Source organism: Alosa sapidissima, chromosome 24 (assembly GCF_018492685.1).
Source record: "Alosa sapidissima isolate fAloSap1 chromosome 24, fAloSap1.pri, whole genome shotgun sequence".
In the NCBI taxonomy this organism is placed as follows: Eukaryota; Metazoa; Chordata; class Actinopteri; order Clupeiformes; family Clupeidae; genus Alosa; species Alosa sapidissima.
In genome coordinates, this window is record NC_055980.1 from 1813081 (window position 1) to 1828388 (window position 15308).

Here is a 15308-nt window from a genome sequence, read left to right on the forward strand (position 1 = left end):
ACTGTTAAAGCACACATTCTGTTTAAAGTCATACACAACGGTAAACTAAAGGTAAATGTAGCAAAGGTGGCAATAGGATATTGTTGCAGGTGAAAGTATGCTACTATGGCATTTTTATTTCAAAAGCACCCGCCCTCTCTGTTTTTTTTTTTTTTTTCACAAATCACACCCTGCATAAAAGTATGTTAAATTATTGGCTCCAGTTAAAAAGGATTTCTTTAGCCTAGCCATAATATAATAACCTTTTGCCAATAATGTAATCAGTTATCACATTATTGTGATATTGTGACATTATTACATTTTCAGCTTTATTATATTGAAAAAGGAGAAACTTATTGCACTACTGGTGATTATTACATTATTGGCTGTTATTATACGGCTCTTCACAATGCAAGTAGAATGCTCCATTGACTTGAATGGGATTTCCGAAAGTTCTAGCGGTCATTATTTCTTGGGAAAGGACCTCTGAAAACAAGAATGACCGCTGTCAATGGCAACGGAGTTTGTGCTTGGAACTTCATTCAAAAGTGAAAGCAGATGGTTGATCAGCTGTGTTCTAAAGAATGTTTGATTCAAGTTCAGCGTGTGTTGCGAACTATTTGTTTCTCAGCAAAAGCCACGACGAAACGGTAACAAATAAGTGTAAAGAGACATATCATGGAGTTTATTTTTTCGTTTTGGCAAGTAGCCGTATAATAAGCGGGATAATGTATAGAACGCCGGTCATCATGGGAAAATAAGTCCCTTCAGGGTGAAACAAGACCCCTCCGCTGGCACGTCGAGGTCCGGTTCGCCCTGTCGGGACTTATTTTCCCCATAATGACCGGCGTTCTATACATTATCCCTTACTTATTACATTATTAGCTGCTACAAAGCCTGCTCCCCAAACATAACAAAACTGTTCCAGCCAATCACTGAAAGGGGGGAACAGGAGTTTGGGGAGGGGACTGGTGAGTTCACTCTCTGGTGTTTTGTTGGTGTTTGGTTTAAACATCAATGGATGTGACACCATCCAGAATCTCTGACAGTACCTTTAATCAATTGATTGATGTAGGAAATGAAACCTAACCCATAAAAATAATACAAAATGATATAAAAGAAAAACTGAGGGAAACTTGCCTTTCCTGTAGCATTACTGTGGTCTCCTTCTTCCAGTGACTCTTGAAGTCAGTCGAAAACTCATGCCAAATTGAGAAGAAGGTATTAGGCGATACCTCCTTTTCCCCAGATTTAGGCTTCACCAAAAAGTAGACCGTTAAATCTAAGAATCTGAAAAAGATTTTTTTCCCCCAAAATGAATCCATTTACAAGTATTGGTAACACTTTATATTACAGAACCCTTGTTACAGTATATCTATACCATGAAGTAATAACACATATGTTGTACATAAATAATGGAATAATGGATATTCTTAGTACATGTGTAATAGGAAATGCTTGTTACTCTGCAAAGTTAACCAGCTTATTGAGGCTGTATTCAAATGTAAAGGGAAAATGAAGAAAAGGTTCATGGACGACAGCATTCAGGTATCTGAAAAATAATGCACATTCGAGGTGGTAATGGTCCCTACACACGCTTGCATTAAATGCAGTGTACTTTGGCAGAGTAGTGTCGAAAACATTTCCTGTTATGGGTGATTCCTGTTTTGGATCAAATTTCCATGTCCCAATGATTTCCTTACTCTTATTCTTTGATAAAGGTAGATAAATATTTAACAAATCAATTTTATTAGCGTTTCGTTGTTTTCTATTGCTTTACATAAATAAATGACTTTTTACGTCTCTTTAAGACACCTTTTTCTGTGGTATATGCGTTCAATTCAGCATGTCCACAATACAATGTACCATAATTTTCCAACTATAAGCCGCGGCTTATACTGTACATTGAAAATTTCTTCAGCTATGAGGTTAATACATAGGGGCAGTTAAACCATTAATATGGTTTTGTTTCTTTTAACTTGCATTAAACACTGTCCTGCGCCTTACACAGGAAAAGGCTCAGGACAAATTGAGGATACAAAATCAGTTAAGTTTGCTTCTGTTGCAATTTGTTCAACGTTGGCCCCTATTTTGGCTTAAAAAGACTGGACTAAGTGTGTGAATTGTTTTCATATCTATGGAGTAGGCCTAAACACTCGACGCAGATAAACTGCTAGAAGCTGGGGAAAAGCTAGCGACCAAACCAGAGTTTGAGGGAAACACATGTATAGTTTCAACAGCGGGTAATTGAATAAAGCTGCAACTCCTCAGACTGTATCTTGTGTTAGTAGGTACTCTGTTGCGCACAACCCGAAGGTCAATAACTTATAATGACCAGTCTGGAACTCATGTAGGAATGGTTATCATATTTCTCGGTACTGTAGTATTACAAAACTCAAGCGAATGAAATGGAAATATAATATTAAAATGCCACTTTAGATAAGAGAACTACTAACGGAACACGTTACAAATTAGATTTTTGGGCATGTATTCTGTATTCTGTAACGGAATACATTTTGAAAGTATCCTTCCCAACACTGCCTATAATATATAATATTTTCAGCCCCTGAGCTTGGCCAACATGAATTCCTCATATCTAAGTATAGCACTGTTCTGACAAAATGTTAAAAACATCAAATACAAATATAGCTGCAAGCAGCAATGTAGGGGCCTAGCAGTACAATAGCAGGAATGGTGTTGCCATGGCATGAGCAAGCACGCACAGTGCAACTTTCATGGCAATTGGATAAAGAATGGCTGAGATATTAGCTCATTTACTTTATTACAGCTCCCCTAGAGGCCAAATTTCGCCAATTACCAATGATTGTGTGTTCTCACAATCAGTGTACCAAGTCCCTGTACCAAGTTTGACTTTAGTACATCAAAGCGTTGCTGAGATATGAGCTCACTTCCTGTTTTGCAGCGCCCCTTGAGGCCAAATCATGTGAATTTCCTAGTACGTCCTCACAATCAGGTACCAAGTCCCTGTACCAAGTTTGGACTTCTTACATCAAAGCATTGCTGAGATATGAGCTCACTTCCTGTATTGTAGCACCCCCTATAGAGGCCAAATGATGCCAATTTCCTAGTGTGTCCTCATAATCAGGTACCAAGTCCCTTTACCAAGTTTGGACTTCATACATCAAAGAATTGCTGAGATATGAGCTAATTTCCTGTTTGGCGACTTCACCATCAAATTTGATTGGCTGTATTGAGTGAACGCTTTCGAATATCGAAACGCCTATAACTATCTTTTGTGAGGCTTGGTCTGAAGATCATCTATACCAAGTTTTGTGAAAATCGGACCAAATTTGTGACCTGTGAAAATTTAGTTTTGCTATCGATTAAATCCAATATGGCGGAAGGTCCAATATGGCAGAAATTGATGTTATGGGGTGCGATAACTTGCAATCATCAAAAGATTCCAAATATATCTCAATGTTCTGGTCTAAAAATCTGGGCTACGGTTCAAACATTAACCGCATGGATGTAATACCAACTTTGACCCATTGGTGGCGCTAGTGCACTTGAGGTGCATACATGAAACTTAGTGAAAGGAATCATGGGACTGTCCCCAATCAGTGTGCCAAATTTTCACCCGACGGTTCTATAGGCTGCCATAGACTCCCATGGCAAAAGAAAGTATAAGAATAGAAACACAATGGGGTCCTGCACCTTCGGTGCTAAGCCCCTAGTAGCTTGAATTGTCTGAAAATTGCATCCAAAACAGGAATCACCTTTATACAGGACCTATATTTTTTATGTTGGTGAAATTGCATGTAATTTAGGTGGCCAAACAATTTGTGGACTGTAAAAAAGAAGAAGAAAGTATTTGTATGTTGCTTCCTGCATGAGGCCCAGTTTTTGCTTTCACATATGGTAAATTGCTTTACCATATGTGAAAATGACCGTCTAGTTCTATACACATGACTTCATACATATACACTAATATTCCTTGTGTTCTGTACACATTTCAACATTCTTTATAACATTCCTTACATCTTGTGAGTTTCTGCCAGCTGCATCTCTTGAGCCTCCAAGTCAGTTTTGGCTGAAAAGAAAAACATGATTGTCAGTGGTCAGTGAGATTACATCAAGTTTCATTACCATAACAGGACAACATGATAAGGGATCAGATTCCAAAAATATTTCTGTGGAAATGCATGGATTCCAGTTGCTGCTACTGGAAGAAACTGGAATTATTTTTGGAATCTGATCCCTTATCATACCTGTTCATTCTTACTCGTCGCTCGACTTATCGTGACTAAATTCAAGATGGCTGCAAACGCTAAACTTCGTGAAGATACTGTCTGTATAAATCGTCTTGTAAGTAAACTACCAGTGCTTTTTCAAAGTTCTCAATGTCTCATTTTAAATGTCAGGGCCCTCGGAAGTCTACCAATGAAGCGTGGAGATACATTGAGCCTCGTAAATGGTGTAAAACAGTGATTTATTTGCATGGCTAGCCCGATGCCGAAGCACCACCATTGAAAAAGCTGTTGGTAGCATCAGCATCAGCCAGATTTTGGAGTGCAGGGGACAAGCCGAGATGGGCTATGAGACATACGTTCACACTCGGTATCATGTTTCAACACACTTTAGGTCAATATCACACCGGAATTCTCCTTTAAGTTAAAGTTGATTTAAAGTGTTTAAAATGCCTTGAAAAAGCCAAAAGCTTGAAGCACCACAACAATTTGAGACTTTTGAAAGTATTACATGGTATCATCAGCCCTGATACCATGTAAAGGGGATTGATTTTATCGGGAAATATCGGGCGAACCGGACCCCAACCCACAGCGGAGGGGTCTTGTTCCGGCCTGAAGGGACCTATTTCCCGATAATGACTGGCGTTCTATACATTATCCCGCTTATTACACGGCTACTTGCCAAAACGAAACAATAAACTCCCCACGATATGACTCTTTAGCCTGCATAGCCTAGGCTATAGCCTATTTGATACCGTTTCATCGTGGCTTTTGCTGAGAAACAAATAGTTTGCAACAGCACATGCTGAACTTGAATCAAACATTCTTGATTCTTGAAGCTGATCAACCGTCTGCTTTCACTTTTGAATAAAGTTCCAGTACTTGCGTAGTGATATGAAAGACGTGAATTAGAAGCACAAAACCCATTTTCCTTGACAGCGGACTGTTATACTTAGCAACGGTCTGTTATCGAGAAATAGCAGACCACAGAACGTTGGGAAGGCCCATTCAAGTGAATAGAGCATTCTTCAGCATTATAAAGAGCCTAGTAATAAGTATTGTTGTAGAGCACCAAAGCTATACAACTTTTAATGCTGTGCTGGGAGAGTGAAGTGGGCATTGACAGATGCTCAGACACAAACTCACCTTTGAGTAGGAAGTCCTCCATGTTGTTCTTGAAGGGTTGTAGGTGTTCTTCTGAAGATATTTTGCACACTGATTCCATCTGTGTTGTACATGCTGAAAAGCACATAGAACAGGGTTGGAATCTAAGACTCTTTTCCATGTGAAAGATTTTAGGCGTACTACTATTAGCAAAAGAACAAGGATACACTTTAACTGGGGGCTTTTATGCCTTTAAATCTGACAGGACAGTGGAGAGTGTGACAGGAAGCAAGTGGGAGAGAGAGATGAGGTGGGATCGGGAAATGACCCAGACTAGAATCTGGGTTCCCGTGGGCCGTAGACCCGAATATGGAGGTACAGCATTGTTGATGATGCTGACGAAAAAAAATGTGTAAATTCAAACCCCAATCAAATAAGTAAACTGTTGATACAAAAATGTTTTCATTACCAACAAAGTCTTTTCTTAACTTGGAGAGATCCCTTTTAAAGTCTTCAAATTTCATCTGGGAGGACTGAAAAAGATCCTGAGGCTCGGGAATAGGATATGTGCGTGTGTCCTTGTTGGCATCCTGAAACCCAAAAACACACATGCAATCATTAGAGTACCAAAGATATCAAAATAATGCTTTGAAAGCTTTGGGTAGTTTTTAGATTTTGCTAAGGAGAGAGACTTTTTTATTATTTCATATCAATCCAATGATGTTCGATCATGTAGCACTTGAAGTGAAAACTAAGCCGAGTTTACAACTCTGGCAGCAGGAGGTAGGTGCAAACAGTTCTTTATCAAAACAAGTATGCACAGTATGTAATCTTCAACAATTTTATTGACATACATGATCAAGTAGAGTATCTCTGACTACAACAATATGCCTGTCAAAGAGATTATCAGAAATTAGCCAATATCTGCACAATCTCTTCTGATCTGACAAGAGCCATTCATTTGATATTAGATGCCGCACATTTAACACAGCAATAAAGCAGTGTTTGAAAAGCTGTGTAGCTACTGTATAAGTCACCTGATACTGCACAGCCATACAGTTGGCAACATCATTGGCACGAATTAAAGCTCACTGGCTTGGTAACTAATTTATTGTAGCAATATACTCCGGCATCAACCTGTTAACCTGTGCATTTTTATAGGATATCTGACCACATAACACAAGTGATATAGAGACCTATGCAGAGTAGAAATTAGCAGCATACCTCATCAAGGTGCCTCACGTAGTAGGCCACAATATAAGATAAAAGACTTCCTTTATTGTCCTAAATAGGAGGGAGACATTTTATTAATTTAAAACACAATTCACACTACTAAACAATCGCACAATGTATGGGATACAACTCCTCTTCCTCTTCAGTTTCCTGCTTCTTTTTATCATCATCAGTAATATTGCATCCTCATTTGGTGTCTAGGCTACATTATTCATAATCACATGTTCAACTCAGCCATTTATTTAGAGCAAGTAAATTGCAATAGATTGTAAATAAGTTATTTTACAAATTAGAGATGTATTTTCTGAAAGAAATAAAAGTGCATGCACAGAGGTTACTAGGATGTTGGTGGGGTAATTGAGGTGGTTGCTAGGGTGTTGCTAGGGTATCCTTATTTCTGATTATAAACACGTAATAGTTTAGACTACAATTTAAATGGGCATCTCAAATGCCTTTCCCTTTTGTTTCCATTTCGTAAACTCCATGTGGTGCAGTTAGCTCATTATATTAAGGCAAAAGCCTTGTTATATTAAGTTACATTCTTACAACATAGCCACAACACAACACCAGTATGCCTACATAGCCAGACACGCACAAGTTTAACTCGAGAGAAAAAAGGATTTCACTTTCCAAATAAAGAACCCTCCACAAATAGCCTACAATGTAACAACTTGAGTTATTTGCATTACATTACATTACATTTGGCTGACGCATTTTTAGCCAAAGCGACTAACAACATGTTAAACAGTTTAAGTTTTAAAGCAATTCTCAACAATTTTAGGACAATTTAAAAAAACGGTAGAGTACAGTAAGAATAAGTGCATCAGTGAGTGCTGTTTTTAACAGTTACGTGCCAGTTCAAGACAGCTGGTGAGTGCTAGGATCAGCAAGACTTGTTGTAAGTGGTGCTACGAGAGATGTTCTCTAAAGAGCTGGGTCTTCAGGAGTTTTTTGAAAATGGAGAGGGATGTCCCTGCCCTTGTAGGAACTGGCAGTGTGTTCCACCAACGAGGAACAACAGATGAGAAAAGTTTGGATTGGCCTGAGCGTACCGGTGGTAGAGCTAGACGTTGTTCGTCTGAGGAGCGCAGCGGTCTGTATGAGGGCATTCAAGTAGGTGGGAGCAGAACCGGAGACTACTTTGTAGGCAAGGGTTAGTATTTGCACCAGGCTATGTTTATATCGGAATTGTTTGCAACGGAACATACAACTTCTCTCTGGAACACCTTATTGAGCTGGTTCTTCAAAAGTAAAAGTTTGAGAACTCGCGAACAAGGCTACTGTACAGCTACGGACTAGTTCTATGGACTTTTTTATTTCACTAATTAATCAAAATGAAAGTATTTTTTGACAGCCCTAGTATAAAGATCTCATAAATTAAAAAATACATTGTTCACATGCCCTCTCCTGTGTATATCTGAAATCATAAGTTATTTGACTGTAGGTCTAGTAATGTATCTACATTTTGACTATCTGTATTTGTCATTTTGAAATGTTACATTTAAAAACATTTACATACTATAAAACTGACATGGTCAGTATATATATATATTTTTTGTATACTTTATTTGACCAGGTGATGTCCCATTGAGATATTCAAATCTCTTTTACAAGGGAGCCCTGGGGCAACAGATACACAAGTTACACAGAAACATTGATGACAAGACAGACTAATAAGGACAGAATAGCATAGAAGAAAGACATGAGGACTAGACAGACCAACAAAAAAAACAAACAGCGACACAAGCCAGTGTCACAACAAACAAAACAGATTTACAGTACATGTAAAAACAATTTAAGAATTACATAAAGGGGTAATTGGAAACATGTGCACTGTTCAAATTTGGATCGTTTAAGTGGGATCGTTTAAGTGGGATAAAAACAGCAAGCTTCAAAACTTTTTGGAGCAAATTCCAACACCAAGGAGCAGCATAACTAAAAGCAGTCTTACCAAATTCAGTTGTTATACATGGGATATTTAGAACCAGAGTGTTAACGGAGTGGTGATTGTAAATGGAATGATTCCAGGTCAACAGACAAGTAAGATAGCTGGGTAAATTACCGTTACTAGCTTCATAAATAAAAATGTGCCAGTGGAACCATCTACGCAGACCTAAAGAGCTAAAACCAGTCGTCTCAAAGACGACAGTGATGAGTACGGGACTTGGCATTAGTAATGAACCATAGTGCACCATGGTAGACTACTGTGTCAAGTGTGTGCAGTGTGGTAGAGGCAGCATACTACAGCCAGTGTACTACAGGTCTCATGTAAACCACATAGGCTCCCATTATTACATGGAAGTTATAATACACTAATATGTGATAATTTAATATTGTATCTATGCAGCAGTCTGTCTACTCACACTCGTCTTCACATCCTTCAGTTTTGGGAGGATGTCCAGGGTAAAACCATCAGCTTGGCCTCGACTCCTATTTCCTCCATTCATGTAGTTACCAAAGACTAACACAAGACCCAAAATCTTCATCACACCCGAACCTTTTTGTAGATTCTACATAAAAAAACAGCCATAGAAAAATGGATGCAATTAAAAGAGAAGATACACTTGAATGTATACTGTGTATTAGACAGAAAAGAAAAACTTACTGAGCAGACTCTCTGCAAAACCTCCAGCTTGCGATGAATTGAAATGACACTTTCAGTAAAAGTTGACTGAAAGAGGATACAAAACACCCTTCCTGAGAAACTGGGGATTTGGGACAACTGATAGAGGAACCTAAAATAAGGATATGAAACAATTACTTACATTTACAGCAAGATCTGATAGCAGTTCATTAAAATGTAAATTAAATAGAATATAAAAAGTGCCATTTTGAGGTTATTTAGTAATAAAAATGCTGGTGAAAATTTAAAAAGTCATCCATTTTACTTCAATGATCTACCAATGTTGCTTTAGCACAGGAGCCAATCAAACTTAAATTAGCTGCAATGCTAGTCTCTGTATACCTGTATATCTTAGAAAAACAGTATACTTAAACTTAAACTCTTTCTTACTGTTCTGGTTTATCCAAAGGTTTAGCGCTCTCTTTTCCCTTTGTTGACTTGATGTGCTTTTCAATTTTATCCATCTCATCTTGTTGGGCTCTCTGAGTGAAAATTACAACATTAAATTACAGCATGATATATGCTGGTGAACTCAAATTATATTACAGAGAATAGATTTGTGAAAAAACAAAGAGACAGACTTTGTTGGTGCAACCAAAGAAAGATAAAAGCTTTTGTAATAGCAGTAAAAAAAGAAGGTGTGTGTGTGTGTATGGTGGGTTATTATAATGATATTAATCACATACTGTATCTTTAATAGAATGAATGTACTGTATCAATGGGATGACCAATCCAATGATTTTGACCAATATTATTTGAAAACAGGTGTGTGTATGTTTTACATTAATGTACAGTATGTGTGTGTGTGTTACTTTCTCCTTACATTTTCAAAGAGAGCTTGCAAGGTTTCCGTGTCAACCACAGTGTTGTCTAGGTTCAGTATTGCTGTTAGACAGGAAGGACAGAAAAAGCAATATGCTTAGTAATCTGACATAGGAAAAATTAGTATACTGATGGCTAGTAAACTGCCAATTTTCCATGCTCAAGAGAGATTTTGGCCTAATTCTAACAGCACCAAAATATCCAAATATAATACCCAAAAAAGACACTACAATTTAATACAATTTGTTTAACATTGCCCTTCACAGCTTTCTGATGCAAGAAAATTATGAAAATACAAAAAGAAAGAGAACCAATACCAAGTAAGTAAGGGATAATGTTTAGAACGCCGGTCATTATTGGGAAAATAAGTCCCGACAGGGCGAACCGGACCCCGACGCGCAGCAGACACGGCTCTTGCATTGTGACGAGCCGTGTAATAAGTAAGGGATAATAGCCGCCGAGGTGTCCTGTTATACGGAATTAATGGACGAGGGCGAGGGGCAAAGAACTCCCAGACACGCAGCGCAGCATTGGCTGTTCGATTAATTATCCATGTAGCAGCGGTCACAAATATCTACTTATTTTCTCCTATTTTCTTTACTTATGAGTTCATGGGTTCATAATAGTACCTGGTCCCTGTGGCGTGGGGGAGTGACAAAATTGTGCTTAATAAATATTCCTTCAAATCATCAATAATCATGATCTACATTTATTCTGTATACATTATTTTATACAAGATTCATATTTAAAATTCAAGATTACTATATTACACCTCATTTCCCTTGTATAAGAATACAAATCTTGGGTTTCAGTTTCTCAACATTGCAGTAATAAAATTGACAAATTGGTAGCTACTTTTTAGGAGCCTAATGATACTTTGCGAAGGCCCTAGTTTGTAAAAATCAATGGATAATCCACAGCATATAGCTGGTAAAATTAAAGGACCAGTAATAGTGGAAAATAAAAAATTATCACCATATGTCGTCAGAGAGTAAGGAAACACGATGAATTGAAGTAATGGCTTATTTGACAACATTATTATAACCCGTAAAACCCCGTAAAACATGTAACAAAAAATGAGTTACGGGGCGGAATCTCTTGGAATTTTCGTTTATGTTTTGAGCGATTAATTCTAGAATAGTGTTTTAGCCTACCCACCGTGTTGAATGTCCTTCATGTCTAGGTGAAGGCTAGACATCAAGATGCCCACTGCCTGAGAACGCTTGTTGTTCAAGAGTTTCACCACCTAAGAACACCAGACAGGGCAGAAAAACTTCTGATAAATGGCTGTGCAATTAAAGAATGCTCCTACTAAGGATTGCTTCTCCACGTCATATCATTTGTCTTCAAAACTTCCTCTTATTACATGCATAACTCTGAGTTCAACAAATATGTATTGTGAGTATGTAATGTATTGCATTTGTAGAACATTGTAGCCTACACATATTATTGAAATATTGAATACTGTACGTACATGACATAGAAGTGATAAAATGTGGTTTTCATACTGAATAATAAAATTGAAAACAACTTGGGCCTGGTCTACATGTATATTATACAGAGGTATTGCTTTTCTTAGCATTTGGGCCTTTGGCGTGTAAAAAATGTACACTAAAAATGTATCCTTTGCACTACTCCATCCAGGGTGAAGATTTTCAGAAATCCATTTTCTGTGTCTCATAGACAGGACAGTTTTTGGCTTGGCTCTATCTATTAAAGCTTTTTCAGGATCCTGATTGGCCAACATGCCATCTGTTTACCACCTGTATTATGCACCTGTGCTTTGCAGAAAAGGAGAAGAAAGCTCCAGGAGAAGAAAGCTCCAGATTTTAAGTAAGGGATAATGGTCAGCGAGGTAACCCAATATACGAAAAAAATGGATGCGATGGAGGCAAAGAATCTTCTGCCAAGTTCATTACTTCCATATATTAACACCTCAAAGGTTTTCGATTTTAGAAATTAGGCCTACATCTCAATCTCAAACTTTGAACTCAAAAGGTAGAATCGGCGTCCGTTTGTTTTGAAAAGTGATGGGGACTATAACCATCAACTTACGTGTGTTTTAAAAAGTGATTGGGACAATGACATTTTTATGTTTTCCAATTTTGGTAATTTTTCAAGTATATTGTATATTGTATATATATATATATATATATATATATATTTCGAGTCAACTTTCTAAGCAGTCTATTACAGGCTATTTCACATCATCATCAGTGCATGGAGAACTAGGCCTTGATTTCAAAGCTTGTTATAGGCTATTGCTGGTTGTGCTTTGGGATAGGGTTAGTGAGTAGACGAGGCGAGTGGCAATCACACTGATCCCGCAACAGGAGATTCCTTCACCTTTAAGCTTCATCTCTTAAAAAAGTCTCTCATATTCATAGGTTTTAAGCCTTGCCAGATTGCAAGCTATACCAGGCACTAACAAACACTAATTGCTCGCTCGCACTATGCTCCTAAAGCCACTTTAAATGATGCGTGTGCTTACACTCAAAACTTAATTTAGTATCTCTATCCCTATCAAATACCAAAGGAACAGTTTAAAAATAATGGGTAGGCAATACACATCTAAATATCTGCTATGCTCAACTAAATTGATCAACTTTATTCTGCCTTTAAAATAAGCCATGTCACTTTTACTGTGCCTTTTAAAATCAGCAATGTCAATTACAATTGTGAGTGGTATGCTATTCTATACAGTAAGTCACATAATGAGTGTAAAATAACTAGCTATATACAGTAGATGTTCTTAGAGATGTCAGAGAACCATGATGGCAAGAATGGACATTAAAAAAAAATTACCCTGTTGGAAAAGGGGTGTCATTACTTGAAAACATTTGGGGCTTTAGCCCAGCATGTGACGAGGAATGAGTCTAAATAATTCCCAGAACCTAATTATGAGCAGTTATGGTAAAAAAAAGTGGCACATCTGTATCATTTGTGAATAATTTGCCCACTGCCCAAAATTTGAAACCAACTTGGGGTTTGAATATATGCTGAATATTGAATATTTCAGTTTTATATTGTTGAATATTTCAGTTTTATAATGCAATTTATATTAACAAACACATAATTTATTTTGCCTTTTGGAAATGTAGCAAGCACATATGTGTAAAAAAAATACTGATTGGGAAAATATGTGGCAGTATCTTTTATAATCAAATGTATTTGGAATACACCAAACACTGTGGTTATCAAATGCAATCAACAGTGTAAAATCAATCAAGAAAGTAGTCAGAGTGGACTCACTTGTTTGGTTTTGGATTTAGTAATGGTGTCTGAGAGTGGCTTCTTCTTCTCCTTCACAGCACTTTTTGAGAACATTTCCACAAATTCATCAAAGTCCACTATGGGTTCCTCAATCATGTCCCACACCAGAGGACTTGTTTCCCTGAGAGTAGGTATGTGGAAAATTGATATCACATTAGGAAATTGCTTCATCAAATTCAGTGAAAGACTTAGTTTGTAGTTCTGTCATATCATATCTTTGTATATGGCTAAATAAATTAAGGAATTGATATGAAGTCTTCACATAAATGTCATGCTATAAAGGTCATAAATCTAATCAAAAAACAAACTGTGAACTCTCTTGCTTCAGAAAAGCAGGATATCTATGGAGAGAGCAAAGATGCAATGAGGTAATAAGGTATACCGGTTTGCCAGGGCAGCCGTGGCCTACTGATTAGGGCTTCGGACTTGTAACCGAAGGGTTTGCCGGTTCGATCCTCGACCAGTAGGAAAAATGTGGGCAGGGGAAGTGGTTGAGCACTGCTCTCCCATGCCCACATCCACGGCTGGAGTGCCCTTGAGCAAGGCACCTATACCCCTCACTGTTCCCCGAGCGCCACTGTAGCAGGCAGCTCACTGCGTCAAAATTAATGTGTGCTTCACCTCACTGTGTGTTTACTGTGTACAGAGTGTGTTTCACTAATTCACGGATTGGGATAAATGCAGAGACCAAATTGAATGTTATTTATACTTATATATTAAATTCAGCCTAAGTGAAACATAGTCTTACACTATGTTAGGGTCAGTGTGCTTCACTAAAAGATGATGCTGTAGACTTTCATCAGGTTCTTGAAAATAATGGTACACATGTCACAACCTGCTGTATCTCCACCATTATGTATTCATGCTATATGAGGTCAATACTATGCATACATATACATACACTGCTCACAAAAAGGGATATTCGGCTTTCGGGTGAAATTTCAGGATGTACCTAAAATCCACTATAACCTTTACAGGTGAACTTAATGTGACCTTCTCTAAACTTTTGAATGTGCATGTCCAACAGTTCAATCCTAGAAATCTAGACGCACCCTAGCGGCAGCAAATTTAATTTGCAGCCAGGGCAGTCTAGCAACTCTCCATTGGCTTGCGAGCTGGAAAAATGAAACTTCTATCAGGCCAATCACATAGTGTATAGAGTCGGCGACGGTTACACATGAATTTCCTGCTACTTGAAAACAGAGAAGATGGATGCTGTTGCTGACGAACAGCAATCTTTGAATCGCTTTTTTTAAATTGGCAAAAGTTTGATCAACTAGCAACTAGCTTTGCTGGTGGGAAAATGCATGGGACTCATGAGTTGTAGGCCTATCGCTATCCTATTGCGTACAGAGGAAATTTGAAAGACAACCATTTAACCCGCATCTCGGATTGAGCAGTGCCAATGGATAGTTCCCAGACCCTACATCTTGATGTGGGTATGGCTCGTCAGGCTACTGAAACATTAAATTTCATCCGAAAGCCAGATATCCCTAATTTTGTGTGAGTAGCGTATATGATTTTATACTGAATCCATCGAGCTATTTCCAGTTCTACAGAGAACTGTCATTAAAAAAGTGGGAAAGAATTGTTGGGAAAAATATTACTTTTTATCTTGAAGTTGTATTCTTGTCCAGTACAGAGGCTTCATGGGTCTCGGTGGTTCCACTAGACCCTTGCGAGGTGCCTTGTCCTGCTGCATGGCCAATGCATACATTCCTGGAGGTAAAGGTGGGGGTAGAGATCCCAAACCAATGGATGGAGTTAGGTTGAAAGCCCCTGGGGGCAACGGCAATGGTGCTGGAGGTGGTGGTCCCATCCCTGTTAAAGTTGGGGGAGGTGGAGGACCCACCCCTGGTAAGGGTGGGGGTGGTGGAGGTGCAACCCCTGGAAAAGGTGGAGGTGGTGGGTGTCCCATCCCTGGTAAGGGTGGGGGTGGTGGAGGGGGTGGGTGTCCCATTCCCGGTAAGGGTGGAGGTGGTGGAGGGGGTGGGTGTCCCATTCCCGGTAAGGGTGGAGGTGGTGGAGGGGGTGGGTGTCCCATCCCGGGTAAGGGTGGGGGGGGG

General features: G+C 38.6%; 1 protein-coding gene across 1 annotated transcript in view; it reads right to left on the reverse strand.

Annotated features, from left to right (window-relative positions):
- Positions 1-15308, reverse strand: part of fmn2b (formin 2b) — a 42373-nt gene that overhangs the window by 5797 nt on the left and 21268 nt on the right. Inside the window, 12 exon segments of the mRNA XM_042082578.1 lie at positions 1120-1269; positions 3979-4030; positions 5334-5426; positions 5761-5881; positions 6516-6575; positions 8888-9034; positions 9130-9259; positions 9538-9629; positions 9971-10032; positions 11128-11215; positions 13222-13363; positions 14850-15307. Of these exon segments, the coding sequence (XP_041938512.1) occupies positions 1120-1269; positions 3979-4030; positions 5334-5426; positions 5761-5881; positions 6516-6575; positions 8888-9034; positions 9130-9259; positions 9538-9629; positions 9971-10032; positions 11128-11215; positions 13222-13363; positions 14850-15307 (1595 nt within the window).